The 23,028-nt window shown below is 43.4% G+C and overlaps 1 protein-coding gene across 3 annotated transcripts in view; it reads left to right on the forward strand.

Moving 5' to 3' along the window:
- The window catches only part of ERBB4 (erb-b2 receptor tyrosine kinase 4), a 2,224,949-nt gene that overhangs the window by 2,126,917 nt on the left and 75,004 nt on the right, over positions 1 to 23,028 (forward strand). For all 3 annotated transcript variants that reach the window (XM_085648582.1, XM_085648584.1, XM_085648585.1), the window contains exons 22-25: positions 3,199 to 3,274; positions 5,743 to 5,889; positions 13,122 to 13,219; positions 19,248 to 19,418. In XM_085648582.1, coding sequence (XP_085504708.1) covers positions 3,199 to 3,274; positions 5,743 to 5,889; positions 13,122 to 13,219; positions 19,248 to 19,418 — 492 coding nt within the window. The remainder of the gene's footprint in view (positions 1 to 3,198; positions 3,275 to 5,742; positions 5,890 to 13,121; positions 13,220 to 19,247; positions 19,419 to 23,028) is intronic.

Consider the following 23,028-nt stretch of genomic DNA (forward strand, 5'->3'; position numbering starts at 1 on the left):
GCGTTCACAGGTAAGTTTATTTATTTTATTTTATTTCATTCCCCTCGCACCACCACCCACGTTCCAAAGCAGCTGCCACTGATGGTGCACAAAGGCATAGTACACTGCACATCCCTTAGCTATTCATGAAAGTGCCTAACAATGACATCGCCTCTCTATTCATTCAATCTCTTTGTCAAATGTATTGGCTGTGTGTTATTGCGAACCATGCTCAATATCCCTGGACTAAGTATGCTTTAGAAGATGCTCAACTCACAGTCAAAACTGCAAATACAGTGCAGGGCTGATAACTTCTGGGAATTAAGTCATGATCGGAAGCTTGAAGTCAATAAATGTCACTCGAATTGAGATGATGCCCATTAAGAAAGATAGCTCTTATGACATATTTTCCGGTGGACTGATCATCAGGGTGCGAGGTTTCCTTGACTAGGAGTGGATCTCAGCCCAATGAGTCCCGTGCAGCACAACAACACAATGTTACGTTCCTGTATCGACCTCCTGGATTAGTCGGTGATCCAGGGAGTCATAACACAACTGCACTGATCATAGTTTGTGTGAGATGGTACTCGGGTGCTCTTGAACCCTAACATTGGTGGCATCAGTAGAAAGTCTCTTCTGTCACCAACAAAGTCGCCCCTTAACAAAAATTAATGAACTTATAGCACCATATATAAGGAATATTTTTGCAAATATCCCTTATTCTGCAGTAGATCGATATGAGGGCGGAAATCCCAGTGTGACTGAAAAAAACAGGTAAATGACTTGGAAGTGGATGTTTACATGTAGGTCCAGTGATGCAAATGTCTGTGATTGGTTCTTCCAACCAACTAGATTTACAAATCTGGTTTGATGAGACTAACTAAATCCCTGCCTGTGAGGAAGAAACTCCGAAATATAACTTTGAAATATACCTCTGGTACCATGTGGTAGAGCTTTGGTCTCGCTGTCCGTGTAGGAAAACCAATAATTATAATAAACATTTATGCAGCCGCTGACACGTGTGGTCCTTTTCACAAAGTTGTATTTTCAGCATCTGTCGTGTTAGGAAGTCAATGGAGGCACAAACAATGGACGCAATGTGCCCGTGCAAAGGAGAGTCTGTAGAGTCCGTAGATCCGCACCAGGCACTGAGGGCTGGGAGTTGAGGCTCTACTCCATTTTCCTTGGAGGCAGAAGCTAGGTGTTGGTGCTGATCGTTTTTGGTTATGAAAACCACCCATTTTGATGTTGTGTTGTATTGTTTTTGTAGAGCACCATGACAATCCAAGAAAGTAATTAACAAACGTCTGAAAAAGTGTATTAACTAACCAGGCTGACAGTAATTGATTGGAATGAGTATGGCATACATTCATTGTTTGCATCTGCCATCCAGAATGCTGATATAAACTTCTGCTGTATGCTTTCCATTCTGATGACTGTAATTGTTGGCCTTTTGCTTCTGAATTGATTTGTTTTATAGGATGATGCTCTTTGGCCTGTACAATGAGTTGTTGTAGTGCCGCATTACACAATGTTATGGATTTACTTCATCATATGAAATTCCTTGTGATTAATAATGATTGCAATGATGCTTTATTGTAATGTGTATGGATTTTTTGCAAACGGAATAATTGGAAAGCAGCAGGACAGATTTTGTGCGTGGCAGCTCATCTTTCTGGTCAGTACTTAGGTCTGGCGTTAGGGCTGGAATCTGAGCATGACGGAAGGGGCACGGACTGGGTTACAGCTTAACCAAGAGCAAATAATGCGTCCTTTCTCGTTTATAGTGACCTGAATGGACGAAAGTACTCGGCCAGGCATTTTAATTTCGTTATGTGTGGTTTTTTGTATGGTCAGGCTTGACAGCGCTGCTGTAGCCACCCAATTATGTGAGGATCACTAGCGAGGGGATTTGGCTCCACCCACATGTTTGGGAGCTAGGAGCACATATATTGATTGGTCAGAAGTTTTGTCCTTCCACAAAAAAGTGCTTATCCTCCACACAACTGTGACCGTTTTGTTTATTCTTCCGGCTGCCTGAGCTTGAACTTTCCAGGGCACTCACATGACGTAATGCAATAACAGTGTCTTAGATAACTAGATAATGTATGGTGTTTTCCTCTGGCAGCAGCACAGGTGGGAGGGGGTAGCCATTACCCTACGTGGATTTTTAGGGCTGGCTTGACAGTGCAACTGCCTCCTGACCTTTTAACCTGCACCAGTATTATTCTACAGGTCTTCGCTTCCACACCAATACCTATCCATTCCCAGGCTTTTCACATACAATGCTTCACATTACCATGCAACATTCCTTTCAAGCCAGCCCTTCGGGCATTGGAAATGCTTGTTGTAAAATGTTGCCTGCTGTGCTGGTTCTGCCTTACAGTGGTGTCTAGAGGAGGGGAGGGTGTAGAAGGTAGGGGTCCAGATGCATTTCAGCTGAGTGGCCATGCCACTGCTCACGTTCCCGCGTGCATCCCAGAATCTGAGGTTCAGATGTTGCCGTGCTGTGAAGAATTTGCAGAAGCTAGCCTCGTTATAGTGGTCCTGTCTCGTAGTTACTGTCCTGAATTTAATGTATGCATTATACCAAAGGGAAAAGGTATGGTACATAGGAATATCATTCGACGTATGAGCGGTTGAATGCTGGGCGGTTGATGCAACCTCAAGACAGCACGTTTAGTAAATATGTTGTGCTGTCCACACTGTACATATTTGTAAAGGGGTGGATTGTTGTGGGGGTAGAAAGGGTAGAGTATTTGCAAAGCAGAAACCACGGGGGCTTCTGCATCTGGTAGAGCCACAAGTGCCTGTTTGCATTTATTTATCTTTATATAGCACATTACACGCAAGTGTTGACGGGGGAAAAACATACAAGTACGCAGAGATACATACAATGTATGCATTCCAAACAATATTGTGTACAGTGCGCATGGACAAAAATAAGGTAAAGCTAAGAGGTATTTGAATATTTCCAGGTTTATATATGAAGAGTGTATTTCATCTCATGGTTTTCTGTGTTTATTCTTGTTGGAAGTTAGATAGGTTGAGCTTCACTCAGGACTTTGAAGTCCGGTGACAATATAAGATGATATGGTGAGTGCTGTGGAATGCGATTCCAGGTTCTTAGAGCAGCACCAGGGATGGCCCGTCTGATCATTGTTTGTTTCTTCTTCATGTGTTTTAAATAATTCACCTTTTTCATTTTCACTTTAATAGATGCCCATCAAATGGATGGCGCTGGAGTGCATTCACTACAGGAAGTTCACCCACCAGAGTGACGTCTGGAGCTACGGTAAATTTCCCTTCAATCCGGGGAAGGCTTATCTTGGCAGCCGGGCTGTTTTTAAATTGCTGATTGGTATACTTCTGAATCGGGATCGTGCTGACATTCTCAAATGATATGGGCATGTTTTGCTTGTTTTCCATTCACTTTTTATTTAGTGTTTCGAGTAGAGGGAAGGACTGATTTCTTAAGTGAACACTGAAAGGTGACTAAACTGGGTTCTGGTGTCCAATCATAACATTTCTGCATGCATGGCATGAGCCTAGCTAGAGAGCAGTAGGGAGCTGCACACCCTAATAAAAACCAAGCACATTATCAACAGGTAAGGGTTTGTTCAAGTACTGACTCAAAGCTGCATGCGTTGCATTGACCATCAAAGATGTTGATTTTTTGCTTCCCATGAGGTTGACGTGTTGGAGGCTTTTACCTATTATATAACGCACCAGGTCTCTGAGGTGATGTGAAGGGAGCATGGAAGCAAAGGAATTGTTGATGTGGGCTAACTTCTTTGCTAAATTGTGTAGTCTGGCTATTTACTGCATGTAGGATGCTCTTCAGGGGGGTGAGGTAAGATTCTTGAATGCCGGCAATCGGGGTGTTGCTGCCATCCAGAAATGAAATGACCAGGACTCGAATGGTTGCTCTGAAGTCTCTTTCAGAAATGTAAGCTTTGGTTTTGAACAGCAGGGATAGTTGGTGCCTTGCTCTTTGTATTTTCTTGGCTGTGTGTGTTGTGGTTGAGAGTTTACTGTTGATGAGTATCTGAAGTGATTTGTCATTATTGGAGAGATGTTCTGCCTTTCCTGATGAAGATCATTTTGGTGGGGTCAGTTTCAGATGTACACTGAGTATTTAAGGCTGTATGAGGCAGAGGCAGCTGTCTATGTTTGGACAGATGTGTTGCTTTATGTTTTCCTAGTGGTAGGATGGTGCTTTGTGGAGAACAGGTTTCATGGCTTTCCTGGTCACATTGCAGAAATCTCAGAGGAAGATCTTGTTGGGGTAGTTAATGGATGTATTTCTGATGAGGTTGGTCATTTCTCCAATGAATGTTGTGCTAGTCTGTAGAGTAGGTGGAGGCTGGCTGTTTGGTAGCCTGAGAGACAGATGATCCCATCCATGAAGGTCCAAGAAAAATTCATAGCTGGTGCTGGGACTCCTCTGGTCTTCAATTTTCAGTCAGTATAGCGTATGTTGTGTCCTGTGGAGACAAGTATGTCAATAATGTGTGTGAAAGTGTGTGTGAACCATGAAACTGATGAAGAGGGAGTGTAGATGATGTTCTCTGACTGTCGGCGAGGCAGAGGCTGCGTCATGGCAGGCATAAGATATAACATGCATTCAGTGCATTTCCTCCGGCAAATGGTGAAAAGGATGTGAATGAAGTAGTTGAATTCGGATGAGCATGAACTCTGTGTGCATTTGAGCTGTTTGCTTGTGTGGGTGGGCTTAATATTAAGTGTATGTGGTCCCAAGAACATGGGAAATGTGGCTGAAGCGGTAGATGAAGGTGTTCTGGCCCTTGAACTTCGCAGGATCATATGCAACCAACCACAAGGTACCCTTTCCTTCACCAGTCGTTAGCTGAGCATGCCATGTCGAGGTTCTCAAGGTCATATCTACTTCATAAGCCGCCTTTGGGTTGGAGAAGATGAGACTAGATAGCGCCGGTTGATGTAGGATTGTGAGTGACTGTCTGCTTTTCTGTCGGTTTCTATGGCCACTTAAAATAAACATGATTATCGTATAGAAAAAATGAGTTATTCCTTTTAAACCTTCCAGTCAGTCTGTTCTAATGCTGCTATATAACTGGAGCATCTTTGATTTTTTTTACCCTCTAATTGATGATATATATATATATATATATATATATATATATATATATATATATATATATATATAATTCCAATCCTGGCAATCGACGAGCAGACAGGCACAGACTCCATGAAATAATGGCAAAAAGAAGTTTAATCCAACAGCGGCAAGACGCGTTTCGACGGCGAACCGCCTATATATATATATATATATATATATTCAGTTCATGTTGTATATGAAAGTAAAGCTGATAATATTGTTTATGGTCATGTTTTTTTCCCCAATTACCATCAAAAAGAAGTAAACAATGAAACAATACAGGCTTACATTCAGTCAGTCAGATTTGAAATCAAGACTTCTCAGGCGTGGTGCAGCTGTTGATATTGTTTTTTCTAGAACGGATTGTTGTGGGACTCTAAACTTGTGTGGACAGAATTGTAGGTCTGTGTTGAAATGCTGCAAATAACACACTTATTCTGACAGTAAGTAATTTGGCTAGTTTCCAGAGGAGTGTTCGAGCGCGTACTCTCAAACGCAGAGAGCGCGACTGCCAGGCCATGATTAGGGTGTCCAGCCTTGTGGCTCAAGAGTAGACCCTACATGTGCAGGTGGTGATTTCAAGAGTTAATGACTGGCTTCTCCTATCTCTCCATTCCTTTTAGGGGTCACCATTTGGGAGCTGATGACCTTCGGAGGGAAACCCTACGATGGAATACCAACCCGTGAAATCCCGGACCTGCTTGAGAAAGGGGAGCGGCTCGCACAGCCTCCAATCTGCACCATCGATGTCTACATGGTCATGGTGAAATGTGAGTGCGCGGGCATGAATTGCATGTTCATGGCAAACTAACCCTAGATAAATACACTCCTTCCATCACGCTACCCGTCATAACCTACAAGGTCACTTCCCTTGAGTTTGCTTCCATTTTGTATGAGTGATGGAACAGCCAAAGCCCATCCAGTTAAGTTCCAGTACACCAGGCAGCATGGCTGTTCCCTTCACCTGCTGTGCTTTCCATCCTCTGGAACCAGCACGGATGGCAGAAGCAATATCAGAATTTATTTTTATCACGGTCTGGAGGGGCAGGATTCTGATTGGAGCAAGAGTAAGCCAGAAGCCATGTATTTTGGCAACATTTAGACTGAACCAGAGGAATGGACCATTTTCACATGGTACGCATACATTTGTTGCAGTTGCTCTTATCATAATGTGCTGAAAGCCCATGCAAGTTTGCTCCTTGATAGCTTCTGCGATGCGCACGAGTCAGTGCACCATGAAGAGAGGCTGATCCTCAGGGGTCTGTGTGGTATGGTGAGATAGCTCCTCTTTGGTCTGTGCAGGGTGCTTTTAACGTCTCGATGGCCTGTGCTGGGTGCACATGAGGCCTGGTTCACAACGCGTTATTCTGTGGCTAGGTGTGCTTAACTTGTGGAGATTCAGCAACCAGTTACACATATTCACACAACAACCTTTGTGATTTAGATCACTAGAATTTTGCTCTCCATGTTTTGCTCAGATTTTACCTCTAGATGGGCCGAGCGGTGCACACAGAGCTAAACCTTCAAGGTCTGTGCAAGTTGTGCACAGGTAAATCCTCAATTACCTACAAGGTAAGCACAGGCTTAAATTCTGGTGGGACTGCGCAGTGTGGACATAGCTAAGGCTTCACATCTCTGCGATGGGTAGGGGTTCACTCTCTGCAGCATGAAGAGGAGCAATTCTTCAGAGTTTTGGGTAACTCTTCCCTTGGCTGTGGAATGTGCTTGTCAGAGCTATGCATACAAAAGTAAGTCCTCGATGGGCTGTGCCAGGTGGACATAGGTAACTTCTCAGTGGTCTGTGTGGTCCTCAAAGGTTTAAATTATGATTGGCCTGTGCATTACGTGCAGAGTTACTCGTCCATGGTGTATGCCTCACTTATCTTCACAGCCTAAGTTGGAGTTGTGAAATGAGTGTGGCCTTCAACAGCAAAACCACATTGTTATGAACATAATCAAGAATTATATTAAATCAATGAGGCTTATTGAACCGAAGCAAAAGCATTTCCACAGCCATTATAAATTCATGAAGTCATTCAACCGTGGAAAATCATTGGCTTTCCCATATGCCAGTGGATGCAATTAGGTTTTCTTGCTCGAAAGTGCGAAGAAAGTCCTAGGAGCAGAGGGGCGCTTACCAGTTCCACCAACTCATTTCCAAAAGACACTCTTGCAGCCTCTGGAATGGACAGATTAGTTACAGCTTAAAAGGCCAATTTACAGGACGCAGAGCGTTTACTTATTGGCAGAAGAGGCCTCCAGAAACTATAAGGCACTCACACATCCTACTGACTCCACCATCTTCAGATGCTACATCAGAGCACTAAGTGACATCCGTTCTGATTTTTTGTGTATAATGTCAGGAAAATCTGTAACGCTGTGTAGGCAGCAGCTTTGCACATCATTATCGGCTTGTCCTGATTCACCACAGCTGTAGCATCTTGCATTCCTTCATCCCTTCTCACAATTTTCTATTTTGCAGACTAAAGATCTCTTATACGACATTCAGGCACTCAAAGTCTGGATTCCCATAAGACCCTTGCCCTGTTTGTACCCCTCTTGGCTTTTTAAACAAGTCATGTACAATATAACTGAGCCCCCTGGTTTTTAAACTGGTAACTGTGACCATAAGGATCTAGGTCCCCACACATCCACTCCACTGCTGCCTTCAGCGACCAGCCCTGTGTCCATTTTTCAGATATCAGGATCCCACAATATCCAGGATGACATTGAGGTTCGTTTAAAGCCCTACCAAAGAAGGATAGAATTGAAATTTCTCTGGCCCTTGACTGGTTCAAGCTCTTGTTTAATAGCAAGAATACAATGGGAGGCTCTGCGGAACTTTGTTTTTCCGCCGAATATGGTAACCGCGATTCAGACCCTATATCAAGGTCCTAAGACTAGAGTTTTAATAAACGGGAGGCTGTCAGATTGGTTTGATATTTTTAGAGGTACAAGGCAGGGTTGCCCCCTTTCTCCGCTCCTCTTCAATTTATACATCCAGCCCTTAGCTAATTTGATTAGGGCAGATATGGCCATTTCTCCTTTTAAATCTCATACTTTTGAAGTGAAGTTAGGGCTCTATGCAGATGACTTGCTGCTTTATACGTAAGTAACCCCCAAGAAGCGATTCCAAATTTGATGAGGAAGGCGGAGGTTTTTGGTCACATCTCAGGCTATAAAGTAAATCCAGGTAAAACTGAGCTATGGATTGGAATCAGGGGGTGGTAAGTAGGGGCGGGAAGGACCAAATAAGATATCTGGGTGTCCAAATAACTCAGAACATGGATGACATCATTAAAGTAAACTGGAAGAAAGTTAGTCATGAAGTTATAGGTTTGCTTTTTAAATGGGCGAATTTACCACTTAATATTTATGGTAGGGTAAACCTTATCAAAATGATTATTTTGCCAGAAGTGACATTTATGTTTAAATCTATCCCACTCACATTTCAAAAGAAAGACATAGCAAAGCTCCGGGGAAGAATAGGAAGTTTTATCTGGGCAGCAAAGGTTGCCAGGATTTCTTGGAAAAAACTGTGTAGGAGACTTAAAATTGGAGGATTGGCATTACCAGATATATTAGCTTATTGTTATGCCTTCCAATTCAAGAATGTCCGTACGCTGGCCAACAAGGTTGATAATTCAATGATTGGCGCAATCTGAGGCACTATTGGTAGACGTACCACAAAGTCAAATTGGTTTTCTTTTTAAATACGGGAATCCTCATTTTTTTTTTAAAAGAAAGGGTTAAGATTTTGCAATCCGCGTTGAAGATATGGATGTATGTGCGGAAAACTTTTAAAATCCCGTATTTTTCATCATGGGCATCAATTTGGGATTCTCCCGGTACACCAGAGTGCTTGAAGGACCAATTGAGCCAACCTTTGAAAGCTGGAGGTATTTGTTGTTGGGCGGACCTTAAAGTTGCTATAAATTTATAGAGTTGGGAGGCGTTGAGTAATTGTACTAAAGGTCAGCTGACAAGGTTCAAATATTATCAACTTAGGTCCTGGTGGGTAACGCAAGACTAGGCAGAAACCGAGGATGTTAAGGTTGATCAAGTAATGAGAACCGGTCAGTGGCGTAAAGAAATATCGTTTTGGTATTCGGCCTTTGTGGAGACAGAAGGACATATTGAGAATGACATTTTGAAGCTGTGGGGCGATAAGGTGGTAAACCTTGATTTAATGCAAATGTGGCGTAATTCATATGCCATTTTGCGAAAGGTAGTAAAATCAGCCCCACTGAAACGAAATCACCTGTTAACACATATTGGGTATATTGGTCTCCCAAAAAACTTACAAAGGTTACTGGCAACGTATATACCTGTCCCAGGTGTATGCAGGTAGAGGCTGATGATATACACATGCTTATGTCATGTCCCAAGATTGTCCCTCTTTCGAATGCTATAACTGTTTTCCTGGGAGAAACCATAGGGGCACAGTTAAAGGTAACATTAAGTCTAATTTTTGGGGGATTAAGTTTGGGCCAAGAAGCGACCGTGGAATCCAAATTTTTCTTTTATGTTGTTCTGTTGACAAGACGGGAAATTTGTAGACTCTGTAAGTCTGGGAACCCCGATTACTTTCTGAGTGCCTCAAGAACATTGTATATATTTGTGAAATAGATATGGATTGGGACCAGAGAAGCAGGGAGAAGGTGTGGGCTCCGTTGGTAAAGTGGAGAGAGAAAGTAACGTGAGTCCAATAATTATGACATCTACTCTGTTGGCCATATTATCTCCTGGCACCCCGGTTGGCACAGTTAGAATACGGAGATGGAACTGGAAACAGTTGTATACTTGTGGGACATTTGCCGTTGGTCTCCTGTCCAAGGGTCTTCGACTAGGGCCCCTAAGATGAGATAAGACCTGGAGAGACTAGAGTGATAACCCATCAAGATACTGGGCAAAATGAGGACAAAAACAAAAAATACAATATATCTTTACCGCCGCTCTCCTTTGGGACAAAGGACCTTACCTGATTTGTGTGCCCCTGAGATCTTAATTCTTTCCATCTTTTTCGAAGTGTGTATTGAGCCTTCGGCCAGCCTTAACTGGTCTATAGGGTTTTGTTTTTACATGTGTGCCACCTAGAAGAGTGCCAAATTCAAAAAATGTGTTTTTGCGAATTATTCAACATTTTTGGAACCTTATGTGAAATTATGTTTATATAAAATGCCATTCCGTCATTTAGTGCTATATTTTAGTGCAAAATGTGTCCTTGCGTCCATATTTGTGCGAGGCAGCATTTTGAGGGTAAAAAAAAAAAACACAAGTGGCACAAGAAACAACTGCTTGTGTTCTGGTCATTCGCGCGCACTTCTGGTAAAATGTTGCCATGTACAGCATGTAATTACGTGACATGATGTAATTTTGGCAATTTTGCAAAATGAAAACTTCCTGGAATTACGTGAATTGTGCTGCCATAATATACATTTCACCCCGGCCTAATTACAAAGCCACCCAGGTTACCCTCCAGGTGCATAAATGCCAGGAGATAACTAGCATCATTCTTTGGCACTGCATGTTGAGAGTCTGAGACTGGATAAGTTCGACTCTGGAATTCTGTAAAATGAGGTCAAGGGAAGTGGTTTGAGAATAATATTGAACAGCGGCACTAGTATGGTATATCGATTAATCCAAGCAGGGTCCAATTGATTGTTGGATCTGCCTTGGAATTAATTAGTGGGTCACATGCTGAACCCAGACACTTCTGTCAAACTGAACACACATGGCACAATAATAGGTTGGCAAGACACAATTAGTCAACTAAACCCTTTGCATTTTGCTTGAGTGTCGTCCCTATTAAGCTCACAACGTACTCTAGTAGTTCATTATATGTTGGGAGCTTAGTAGGGGCAACACTCAAACACAATGCAGTGGGTTTTACTTGACAGATTGTGTCCAGGCAACCTATTATTGCGCCATTCGTGTTGAGTTTCACAGTAGAAGTGTTTGCGCCAAAATAGTTCCCCCTCGTGATGTATTTGTGATGCAGCAAGTGCTGTGGTCTTACAGAATCTGGGGGTTCTCTATGGCACAAGACTGCGGTGAACATACAGGGCTAGTGTGAAACATCCTAAGAGATTGTGCTTGGTATAAAGCCACATCCGCTTTCTCTTCCCTCTTTTTCTGAAAAGGGGAAGGGTGATAAAAGAGCATTTTCTCTTTGTTGGTATTACCACAGGGCATGGCCCGTGCCAGTCAAAGGACATATGGGGTCTAAAGTGTTCAGTCTGTGAAGCTTCTTCATAGTCACTATTAATATAACTCACCCATTGATTCAGCAGCATATTAAGGGGAACTAAGGGTAACCGCTGTTCACAGGGGTCGTGAGATTACATTTCTGGATGTGATCAAAGACATGCAAGGACAGGCTCCTTCCCCACGGGAGCGAGGCTTTCCTAAAGCAACGGCATGCCACGCTCCCTGCCCCGACCGTCCCCTGACTACTTCCACATTCATCCTTGGATGGTCCCCCTCTTCCTCCATCCTCCATTCTATCTTTTTTGGGATGCCAATTATGTCATACTGGGTGGTACTGGCTGCAGAGAGGGAGGTGGTTTAAGCTGTGACATCATCAATTCTGCATCAGGGGAAAACCTGGAGTAGCAGTCGTGCAAATTCAGCTTTTGAATGGCTGGTTGGAAAGTGAGAGGCTATGAGAGCGCGTGCGGGAAGAGACACTTGTGTGGTATATTGTTAGGTGAGGATATTATGTGTTAAGATGTATGATGTTGAGCGATGGACTAGCCAAGACCTGCGTGAGGAGCAGCAAGGATTTTGTTTTTACAGCCGTGTATACCCCAACTAGGGCTAATTAGGTGTATGCATGTAGTTTCTCCTATACAGGAAGCTAAGATGCCAATAGGAAAGGCTGATGGGCCCCCCTGAGGACAATAGAAGCCCTCCTTCAGATTTTGATACAGGAATGAGAAGGGAAAATCCACAAATCGGTCTTTTCTCATGCAAGCTTCACATGGGTAACAGGAGCTCATGGGACCTTGTAGTCAGCTAATTCACCTGCCCCCTCAGGAGAAGCTGAGAGTCTACTGGAGGGGGCATGGGGCTAGCATGTGGATGGGTTGGGAAGGGAATCTCACGGTGTTGAGGGAAGCCTGGCTCCAGCTAGGTACAGGAGAGCAGGGAAAAGGATATACAAATCAAGAAGCTGGTTTTGCTCTGGTGTGCCTCACTAGCATCCCAGGAGATCATGTTCCCTGTAAATATTCCATCTTGAAGCCATTGCACTTGCTTTGAAAGACGAGAGTGAGATGGAGAGAACAAGGAGAAACAAGATGTCGGGTGGGACTTCCTGGTGAACAGGGAAGGCTCTTCTTCTCTAGCCAAAGGAGGCAGGAAGGGGAAAAGAATAAGAAAATCTCAAAAAGAGGTGACTTCGGTGGCATTCTTTGGTTGGGTCGGGTCAAGTGCCACTACCTTGGTCCACCTCTTACCATTGGAGAAAGGGGGGTTAATCAACAAGTGAGAGAGAGCAAATCCTGGTAACTATTCTGTAGCCCCTAGGATGCCGACAATAGACAAAAAGAGAAGCGTATTTGTGCAGATGCACCCTCATAGCCAGATAATTTGCAATTACTCTTCTCTTGCAATCCACATAAAGAGTTGACCACGCCTACTCTACTGGGAGACTCCATATCATAGCGCGCATCTTAGGCTAGGAGTCAGCCTTGTGATTGGAAGCATGATTCAGAAACCATCAGGCATCATATGTTGTCTGGTGGACGTGTCAGTCATTGCGAACAATAACATTAAAACATTTCATAGCATACACTGTTTTTAACTACTTTGATTACCCAACACAATGATGTATTGGCCTTACTGACCTCAGAAGAATGAAAGGCCAAGGTGGCCATGCCAATATTTGTAATGTTTACTTGAGAGTTTTGCACAGAACTATGAAGAGAGCTCAACACACGAGGCTTGAATGCTGACAGCAGTAAATCAGCTCATCTTTTTGTCCCTCTCACCTATCCAGGTTGGATGATTGATGCCGACAGTCGTCCCAAGTTCAAGGAGCTGGCTGCGGAATTTTCAAGAATGGCGCGGGACCCTCCGAGATATTTGGTGATACAGGTGAGTCTCTGGAAAAATTCACCTCTAAAAGTATCCCTTAAAACTGTATGTCTGCAGCGTTTTGTTCTGTAAAAAACTACTGATCATATTGGAACAAATTAACAAAGAAATCTATTCTGTCCCGCAACCAATATAGAGAAAATTTAAATAGATATAGCTATGGTGCATGTAGTACCTTTATGCTGCACTCCATGCAAAATTATCAGACAATGCCAAAGTTACTTCTGAACAAATAAACTATTTTCTCTATGGACCAGGCAAGATAACCATACTGGATAGTAATAAATGGAGTCCCAGAGGCACTTTCCAGCCTTCTGGGACGTGTCCTTGTATCCTTCTGGAGACTTGCATTGTACTCAACTGGCCCGACATCAACTAAGTAGGTTTGTGAATTTGAGTACGTTTTTTTGCGGAAAGGCATCTTAGTCAGTCAAATTTTATTTTGCAGTCAAACTTCAGTTTTTAAAAGGGGTTCAGAATAGCAACTGGCCAATATTGATTATTGATAAATTGGCCTTGTTTAAATTCCTCAAAATCTGCTCAACATATTTACACCAAACAAAGCAGCTTAGGTGAATCAAATTCTATCTTTAATTCAAGACATGTGTACCCCTGTCTAGTACTTTTTGCTGCAACAGAAAGCAAGCTATCCCAGTGGAAATGGGAACTTCAGCTTTTCTACTGGAAATGCCAAAACTCAGACATTTCACACACTGGTTTGGCAGGTTCATGAACTGGCCAAGTAGAAATGATCATCTGCATCAGTAGGCCTAACGAGGCCCCAGAAATGGAGATCACAGTTAATAAATGTGGTTGTCAGAAAAACATTCTGGAGCTTTGTCGCGCAAAGGATAAAAATGCCCTTGTCTCTGGAAACAAATCTAATTTACCATAACATAGTATGTGTATTTATAAGACGCACATTCACCCAGAAGGATATCTTGGTGATGAATAACAGATGTTCATTGTTACCCAATTGAATGGTACTCATTTTACCGACCTCAGGTGGATGAAAGGCTGAGTGGACCCGCCAGGATTTGAACCTGTGACCATGAGGTCGAATACAGGCCCCTGCAGTGGACGCATTAGTCAACTGAGCTTCCAGACCCGACCATATGAGTTTAGGAACTGGCTTATGAACCTCTTCAGGTTTGTGAACTGGACATCAAGGTCAATCAAAAAGACACTTTTTATAATCATTCTACACTAGCGTCCAATACAAGCTTCTATAGACGTCTTGGAAACAGAGGGTAAACATAAGAAAGATCAGATGCATGGGTATGGCCCAAGGGGTGTGGTTTAAGGCCCCGCACTACTCCTTGAGCCTGCTGAGCATTACGAAAGATTGTGCCTAGAGGGCTCGCAGAGATATGTAGCAAGGCCGAACCAGGTGGTCATGGTCGAAGGCCATGTTTAGTGGGTTTGGGATCTGGGGGACCGTGGCGAACAGGTTGACTGAAGACCATGCTCTGCACTAAGAGCCTGGTACACGTGTCCAGAGACCTTGTCCAGCCGGCTCTGCGGGCATTGTGCATGTGCCGAAGTCACGGTCACGTGCCTCACGCTGCGTTGCATATCCAGAAGACACTGAAAGCAGGGGAGTAAATATGTTTTTGGAATTTACACAAGTACATCGCAAAAAATGCTCCCCCCAAGCCCAATTCACTGAAATACATTATTGATGGAATTTATCATTCTCTACTGACATCAGTTACCAACCAACATTTAAAAAAACAAAAAACGTAATACTGTTGTTATAAACTTTCGATGAAGGAATCTCTGATTAACATTCAAGACCTTAAAGCATTGGAGTAAAACAGCTATCGTGAACTACGCAATCATAATTCCTATCCCTACACTGTTGGTGACTTTTCCTATGGTGACATAAATGATATTGATACAACGTCAGTTCTCTACGAAATAAGCCATTGGTGGAGGGCTCTTTTTTTTAAATATATTTTATTGTTGGTTACATGAAGTAATACTGATTACTGAAATCTGAAATTGAAATAAAGTACAAAATCCACTGTTGTGTCAATCACCTATACAGCTGCATTCTCAATTTGCATGGTTCCTATCCCTCACATGCCCCCCATTAGTGTACACACCGTCGTGACAGGTCACCCAAGAATAACCTCGATCATGTCAGTTATTCGCTCAGGTCTGGATCCGACTCTTCAGGCGCGGGGGTACAAATATTTCCTCTAAAAGCATTCCACTTCCCACATACTCGAGTCCATTATAGGGCACCCTCTGTGGACGAAAACCGCCTTTTCAGCCACCATTGCACTGTCCATGTCACTGCACCATTGCCGCTGTGTGGGGATGCCCTGCGCTCCCCAGAGTTGAGCCATGTTGCGTTTAGCTAGCATCAGGAGGACTCATTTAATGTGCATCAGAGAACATCTTCCCCACAAACATCTGGAAATCTACACCTGTCACAGGTTTCCAAGCTTAGTTTTAAAGGTATTTGAGATTCACCAGAAAGTTGGAAATCTACTCCTAACATAGAAGGAAACACACAAAAATTGATTTCTGACTTTTTTAACCATAGCTTTGTGACTCTTCTGGGTTTGGTAGACAATATTGACGAGTAACTGCAGCCTTTGAGCACTTCGTATTCCGAGAGATTTTTGAATGCAGACAGGCTATCAGCTTGCAGAGTAGCCGCCCAGCCTTCAAGACATGAAGGGCAGTTTTACTGAGGGGCTGAATGACCCGTAGACACCTTGGTGAATTCTGGGTATGAAGTGCTTGGAATGAGAGTCCTGGACCCTCAAATCCTCCACAGCAGTGCAGCCCACCAGTGCACAGAACATGGCGTAAGCACTTTACTGGCGCCCAAAAAACGCACACCAGCCTTTTTTCCCCCCACATATGACACATATAGTAGAAAATACGTGAAAGTGGTGCTCCTCAAAATGTTCCTCACACGCCCATTATATAATGAATCTGTCAAAGAAATCAGACAGGACCTAGGGGTTCATACCTTAAAACCAAGAAGCTCAAATGAACGTAGGTCCTCATTCCAAGTCAAAAAGTTTATATCAAATGTATTGCACACGAGTTTTGCACCCTATTTTATAATAGGATTTGTGTGAAATTTGTGCAATTACAAGTTTTTTCCCAGACCGATTTCGTCTGGTAATAACTGCGTGGGTAAAAGATATCTGTAGTAATCATGTTCACGAAAAGCTATATTACAGGCTATCCGTGATAACAGTGATGCTGTAAGTTGTAGTATTGGGTTTGACCTGTACCAGAGTTCCTGTCCATAAAATCCGCCAATCAGGTGTTTGAAAAGTTAGATGCCAAAAAACAAAAAAATCTCAAATGTAAAAATTATTGGTTTATCCGTCGGCACGTGCTGGTGATAGAGCAGGCCGCTGGCAAAGTGCGTTTTCGGTTGGATTTCCCAGTGGAAAAAATGGAAAACTCTCAACTACTTTTTGCTGGTGAGCACGAGCCAATGAAGCGAACGACATGAAATTACGGCAGAGCAAGAAAAATGAGAATCGGCAGGGGTAAGGTTTTTTAAAAGAAAATATTACAGAGCTGTTTAGTAAACATCTGAAAATAGAAGCGAACAGGGAGCACTTGTGTGCAGTGATGGCTTCTTCCATCTGCTGGGCTGCCGTGCATTCGGTGCCTTCCAGGTGAGCCAATTTGTTACGCCAGGCGGTGGTCGTTCACACGCTTGTGGTGGGCCCGGCACCAGGGTAAAATGTTACAGCACTTTGTGTGAAGGTCCAGTGCGGATGCACGGCGCATGCGCTGTGCAGGCTTCCTGGCCCTGTCGCAAAGGGCGTTAATTGAAACGGGGAGGACAAAGGCAAGGGTAGCATTTCCGCCCAGCAGACACATTTGTTTTTTTTTTTGCCTATTATGTGACCATTACATCGCTGAAACATGCCACTGAAAACTACCAGATCTTTTCAGAGAGGAGCTTCGGCTTGAACATTTCAGAAAAGGTTTTGGAAACAGATGGATCACCGCAGGGCTTTAAGTGGGCCGGGTCTCACCGGTGCTGACCACCGGCAGTTTTGTAAAGGGGGCCTCGAAACGGGTCTCTGTCGGGCTCTATTTTGTGTCCTGGCACAGGCGGTCCGTTTTTTTGTGGACTGCATTGACAGCAGGCACATCGATGTTGGCTGCTCACACTGCTCACTTCTCAGTAGTGGAGAAGTTACAGCATGACGTCATGCCAGGTGAGCGTTGTAGGGGAAGGGAAATCCTTTAAAGAGAGTCATTTTCTCTCTGGATTTCCCTTCTCTTTTTGAAATTCAGGAGCAGCAACATTGTCACCAGGGCTTTAAGGGGAAGCTTTTTCAATATTATATACAAGCCATAGTTGCTGCTTTTTTATCTTATGCAACTAACAACCATTGACAAAGCTAATAGTTCTGACTTGTGGTAGTTATGATGTTACTTATCATATATCTGGATGCAATGACAGAAACAACAAAATACAAGTCGGGCGGCACACTATGCTAAGCACAGATTTGTAGCTGTGGTGTTTTTAAGCCACACCGTGATTCCATTGGCCACGCCCCTTTGAAAGACCCCACAGTTTTTTTTATCCCACTTCAAGCCCTGGATCCCTGTGACTGCAAATTTCCTTTGATCTGGCCTGGCCTTCAGTCAGTGCTGTGAATGGAAATATAAAAGTGCAGGTACTCGCTGCTCAGAGTACCTCTCTCCCCTGAGAAGGGCTGATACTCTCCCATTCAATGTGTAGCAGTAGCGCTGAGCACTGCAGCTACCCTCCATTTCAAATTAAAGAAGGGTGCATACTCCGCAGCGGGCAGTACCTGCCCATTTTAAGTACTGACTCCAGTTACTGTCTTCCTCTTAATTAATGCCCAGTGAAGATTTTCTACTAAATTCTGATACTCAATGCTGTTGGGATGGCTGATGGCGGTTTGGAATTTTCTGAAGGTGTGAGTTATGGACTACATGCCAGAGGCGTGTTGAGGGCGATCCTTGAGATGCCTACGCCTGCTGCCTGGACCAACCAAAAGTGCTGCCTGTTGAAGTAGGTTGCATGACGGGCCATGAGATGTCATAAGATCTGAATTCTTTGAGTGAGAGAATGTGCTAGATGCCAGCGGAGCTTCAGACCCCCGTGTGATGTTGCAGGTGTTGCAGGCCGAACGCCGAGGTCTTGCAAGCATGACTGAAAGAATTATCTAGTTATTTGGTTCACATGAAACTGCAGAAATAAATGACATGAAACAAACAGTGGTTCGGCCACAACACACTTTTCAAATTGTCCCCAGGTTCTGCACTATACTGGGTATCCCTATTGATTTATACTGGCAGAAATAAATGAGCTCGAGGAACAATCCTGCTGATTTTTAGTTGCTTCAGGATAGGCAAGTGAATTTTGCATCTTTGTCGCTCCTGGTGAAAGCCTCCGGATGATTAAGGTCCGTCCAGAACACTTAGAGCATATAAGGGGTTGCAGCAAATAGGAAGGTTCTGGAAAGCCTAAGTGATACTACTTCTTGCATATAGGTTGAGAAGAAAGCATTGGCCGTATATGTTATAGGTGCACCATACACCCTTACCAATGTGTGTGAACCGGTTAAGGGTTACTGTGGGTAAAGGCCGGTGTTTAATTGAATTGCTTAGCAATTCTGTGACGCTAGATGTGGCTTCACACAAAATTTGAGGCTAATAGGACCAAAGAAAATAGATCCACAGAACAGCAGCGGTCTCATGTGAGGAGATGCATTGTCAAGAGGGACCCCAGACTCATGATTGCCCTCTTGCAGTTGTTTGCTGCTTAGTAACTCTTCCTGCAGACTCGGCAGCCTGATTTTCTGAGAGCAGAATGTGCTCAATGGAAAAGAGGGTGAATGTTAGCTCTGTAGTAGGTAAAATAACCTGTGTGGCGCAGGGAAGGCTGCATGTAGTGAACATCACTTGACGAGCAAACAGACAACTACACAAAATATTGTGATTTTGAATAGACTAACAACAATGTTATCTTTCGGTTCCCTCCACTCCCATGTAATGTGTTCAGGGTGATGACCGCATGAAGCTGCCGAGCCCAAGTGACAGCAAATTCTTCCAGAACCTTCTAGACGAAGAAGATCTGCAAGACATGATTGATGCCGATGAGTACCTGGTGCCTCAAGCCTTCACAATGCCACCACCCATGTACAGCTCCAGAGGCAGGATGGACTCCAACAGGGTAGGTAAAGCCCAAAACTAAACTTGCAGGCCCACCTGTGACCATTTTACATTGATCAGGGCGTTGTCAATTTGGACCTCTTGCCCAGCTGCATCTTTTCTTCAGAAGTTTACTGAACAAAAGTCCGATATATCAGACTCTTTTCCTGGTTTAATGTGGACATTATCAGGGCGAATGTGTGGCAGTATTGCGCAAGCCGGAATCACGCTGTGCCTTCACAGCGCCGTCATTAGAGCAAATGTGTCTTTAGTACGCATTCATACAGCGCGCGAGTCGTTATAACGATTTGCCTCAGGGGGGTGCTGGATTTTGAAATAGGTTAATTTACTATTCCAACTCCAGTATGTGCAACAGTAGGGAAGGTGTTGGACTTTAAATCCAACACCATTCCACCAATGCCACCCCCAAGGAAAGTCATTATAACGACTTGCATGCTGAATGAATGCATACTTAAGAGACGTGCCTTCTTTTGCCGACGCTGTAAAGGCACAGCGGGATTCCAGCTTTGGTCTGAAGGACGTTTCTCGATCAGGGCAGACACAAGATTTGCGGTTATTGACTATGGTGGTGCATTACATCTATTAGGCCTTTCATTTTGTAAGAGTAAGTTTATTGTATCGCATTCAGTGCATGCAGGCATTTGCTACACATTACACATGATTAGGCTGTGGTGCTCTCCCTAGCAGGAGGCTAGGTTCGATAGTATAATGTATATTATGGGGTGGTGCAAAATATTTTAGGGTACTTGTAATAAGGTGGTATTTGTGTTACTAAAAATTCCTTGCACCCACACGGTCAGATTTGGCGGTAGATCATTTTCTTACCTGGCAAAATGTTTTGGGAATACACTTCCCGTGTCCATTTGCGTATGTGAGGATCATGCTAAATTCAAAAAGCTATTAAAACATGGGTCTTTTAAGTTTCTCCCTAATTCTCGGGTGATCATTCATGCCAACCTGCTGTGCCCAGCGCCGAGTTGCTCCTCTGGGAGTGAGTTGGATGCGATAACAAGTTTAAATAAAATAACACAACTTTGTTTATCATGTTAGGGTTTTCCATGAATGACTAGGCTCATACTACCTAAGTATGTTCTTTAGTAGTGTTTCCAATAGGTCTGATTGTTCCTTACAGTATGACGGTGTTTAATGTGTATGGACGCTCACCCCATTATGAGACTGTTCTATGTGTAAGGGTGTTCCTTACAGAATATCAGTGTTTTGTACTGTATTCCAGTGTGTGTAATATAGCCAGCTGTTCAGTGACCATTCCATGGCTCATGTCTACTCACCCTCTGTAACCAGGGTATTTCTTTTTCTAGTGATACAACGTTCCTCAACTGGTTCACCCCGTGACCTTTGCCCCTATACAATGAAAGGTTAATGCCTGGTATTTAACTCAAATTACAGAAAAATTATAATAATATCTAGAGGAACTGGCGCAGTACAATTTCATTCCAGCAGTTCTGTTCGGATCACTAAAAAAGGAATTATTAGACCATTTCGATATGGCCAATTTTCAACTGATTTCCCAATTGCAATTAATACCTAAATTGCTAAAGTAGGCCCTTCGGTAGTCTTTTGTGAGCCGCCTTGCTGCTGATATTCTTTTCAAGAATCTCTAGTCTGGATGTGTGGCGACCCGACGATGGTAGTTGGTCAGCAGCCACAAACTTCCTTGAGTAGGAGACTGGCTTGGGCTGTTTACTTGATGCTGGAATTTGAGGCTGGGCCCCAGGTTGGTCTCTTGTCCTTTTTGTTTTAGTCAGGACCATTTCTGTTCAATTGACCTTTTGAATCTCAAGCCTAACCTGTTTAATTTGGAGTCCTCCAGTTATCATCTTTAAATACTCACTATTTATCTTTGCACTAAGCTCTGGGTGGCTCCAGTTCTCATATTAGGACCAGAAGCCTTGTTTTGGCTGGACAGGATTTGTCTGCTGCTAGCATGATTGGTGAGCAGACATTAGTGGATATTCTATAATAATTGTAAAGTTAGTCTTGATAAAACAGGGACCCTGGTCAAAATTCAGATCGTCCACATTTAGCCAATTTTACTGGGTGGTTGCCAAAACAAAGTAGCACCTGTTCTGAATCTGGCCTTCTTTATTGACAGGCCGTCATCTTTGAACAAATAGGATAATGTTGTCATTCTGCCTTTGTCCCTCTTGTGCCTTCAAGAGGAACTGTCCACTGTTTGCAGTTTTCTGCACATTGTAATGGAATTGGAAGCCTTTTTCTCAGCCCAACTACTCAAAAATGATGCTGTATATCAGCGTTACCAGAACTCTATTTCAAGCATCATATAGTCCATAAAGTTCACCTATTGTGGAGGCTGAAGAGGAGAGGCCATGTTTGTATCACTCACTAAGCACTTTGCCATCTTGGATCTTCTCAAAATAAAGATATTATGGTGTGTTTGTACAAGGTCTGCATTAAACCTGGGCGCGGTGTCAAATCATGGTGACTGGCAGCTTCGTATCAGCAAAAACACTCAATAAGTCGCTGAGCAAACCTACAGTAATCCAAGTAATGTCAACCCTTTCTGTAGTTTGTTTTCTAAGCTTTCCATAGTTGGAAGCCATGGCCCAGAGTCCAGAAACCCCCAGAGCTAGACACTGCTCTCTAGATAAAAGCCATGTTCTAAGGCTCGGGTATGAGGCATGATCCCCTCTTTGCATCATCTGTGTCCTGAGTGTGCGCCTCAAAAAGATCTGCATCCTGCCGCTAAGCTGCTCGAAAAGGAGCATCCTTTGGAAGCATGTTACTGCACCACGGAGCCTCAGTGCACATGCAAACTGTGACCATATGAAGTTGGCCCATTAAAACAGCACTACCTACATTCAGAGCTGCATCCAGAAATAGCACTTTGGTGTCACAGATCTAATAGGTCTCGTGCGCTGAGGATCACCAATGCACAAGACCCACTAGATCCCTGGCACCAGTGGAACTTCCTTTTCATTTTTAAATGTAGGAATCCCAGATTAAATGTCAACAGACCTTCATTGCTGCTAATGCATATGCAAGCCCAGTGAATGCCACCTGTGCTAATAGCTGAGTTTGTCACTAGACTAGGCCAGATTTTATTTACAAATGTCTAAGGGCAGGGGCCTTATTGGTCTTCACTTTGCACTGTCTTGCCAAGTCCCTGACACATCCTTTTTATTATGATAGGTTCCTTACTTAACACATTACAAGAAATTCAGTCAGCCTCTACTATGAAGACGCTTGCTGTCGGCTCATGTTCTTGGAACTGCACTTACAGCTTCTTATTACCTATAATACATGACATTTTCCTCCTTGAAGCACCCGCGACAGGGTGACAGATTTTGCTCTCCGTCTGAATACTTAATGTCAGCGATATGAGGCCTCTTCTGATGGTATTGTTAAGCTTTTGAAATAAAGCACCATAACCTATTATGCCACACAGTTCCATCCCATGCAATTATAGCATGTGAATGTTTGGAATAGATAAAGGTTGTCATTACAATATGTCAGTGTGTAGGGTTTTTGATTTTAGAAAGCAATGTTCTCAAGAAGTTTTATTAGCAGAAACTGTGCTATCGAAGGGAGTTAACAAGGGCATTCTTGTGCTAAGTAAAAGGGAGTTTGTG

This window comes from Triturus cristatus, chromosome 3_2 (genome assembly GCF_964204655.1).
Source record: "Triturus cristatus chromosome 3_2, aTriCri1.1, whole genome shotgun sequence".
Classification (NCBI taxonomy): domain Eukaryota; kingdom Metazoa; phylum Chordata; class Amphibia; order Caudata; family Salamandridae; genus Triturus; species Triturus cristatus.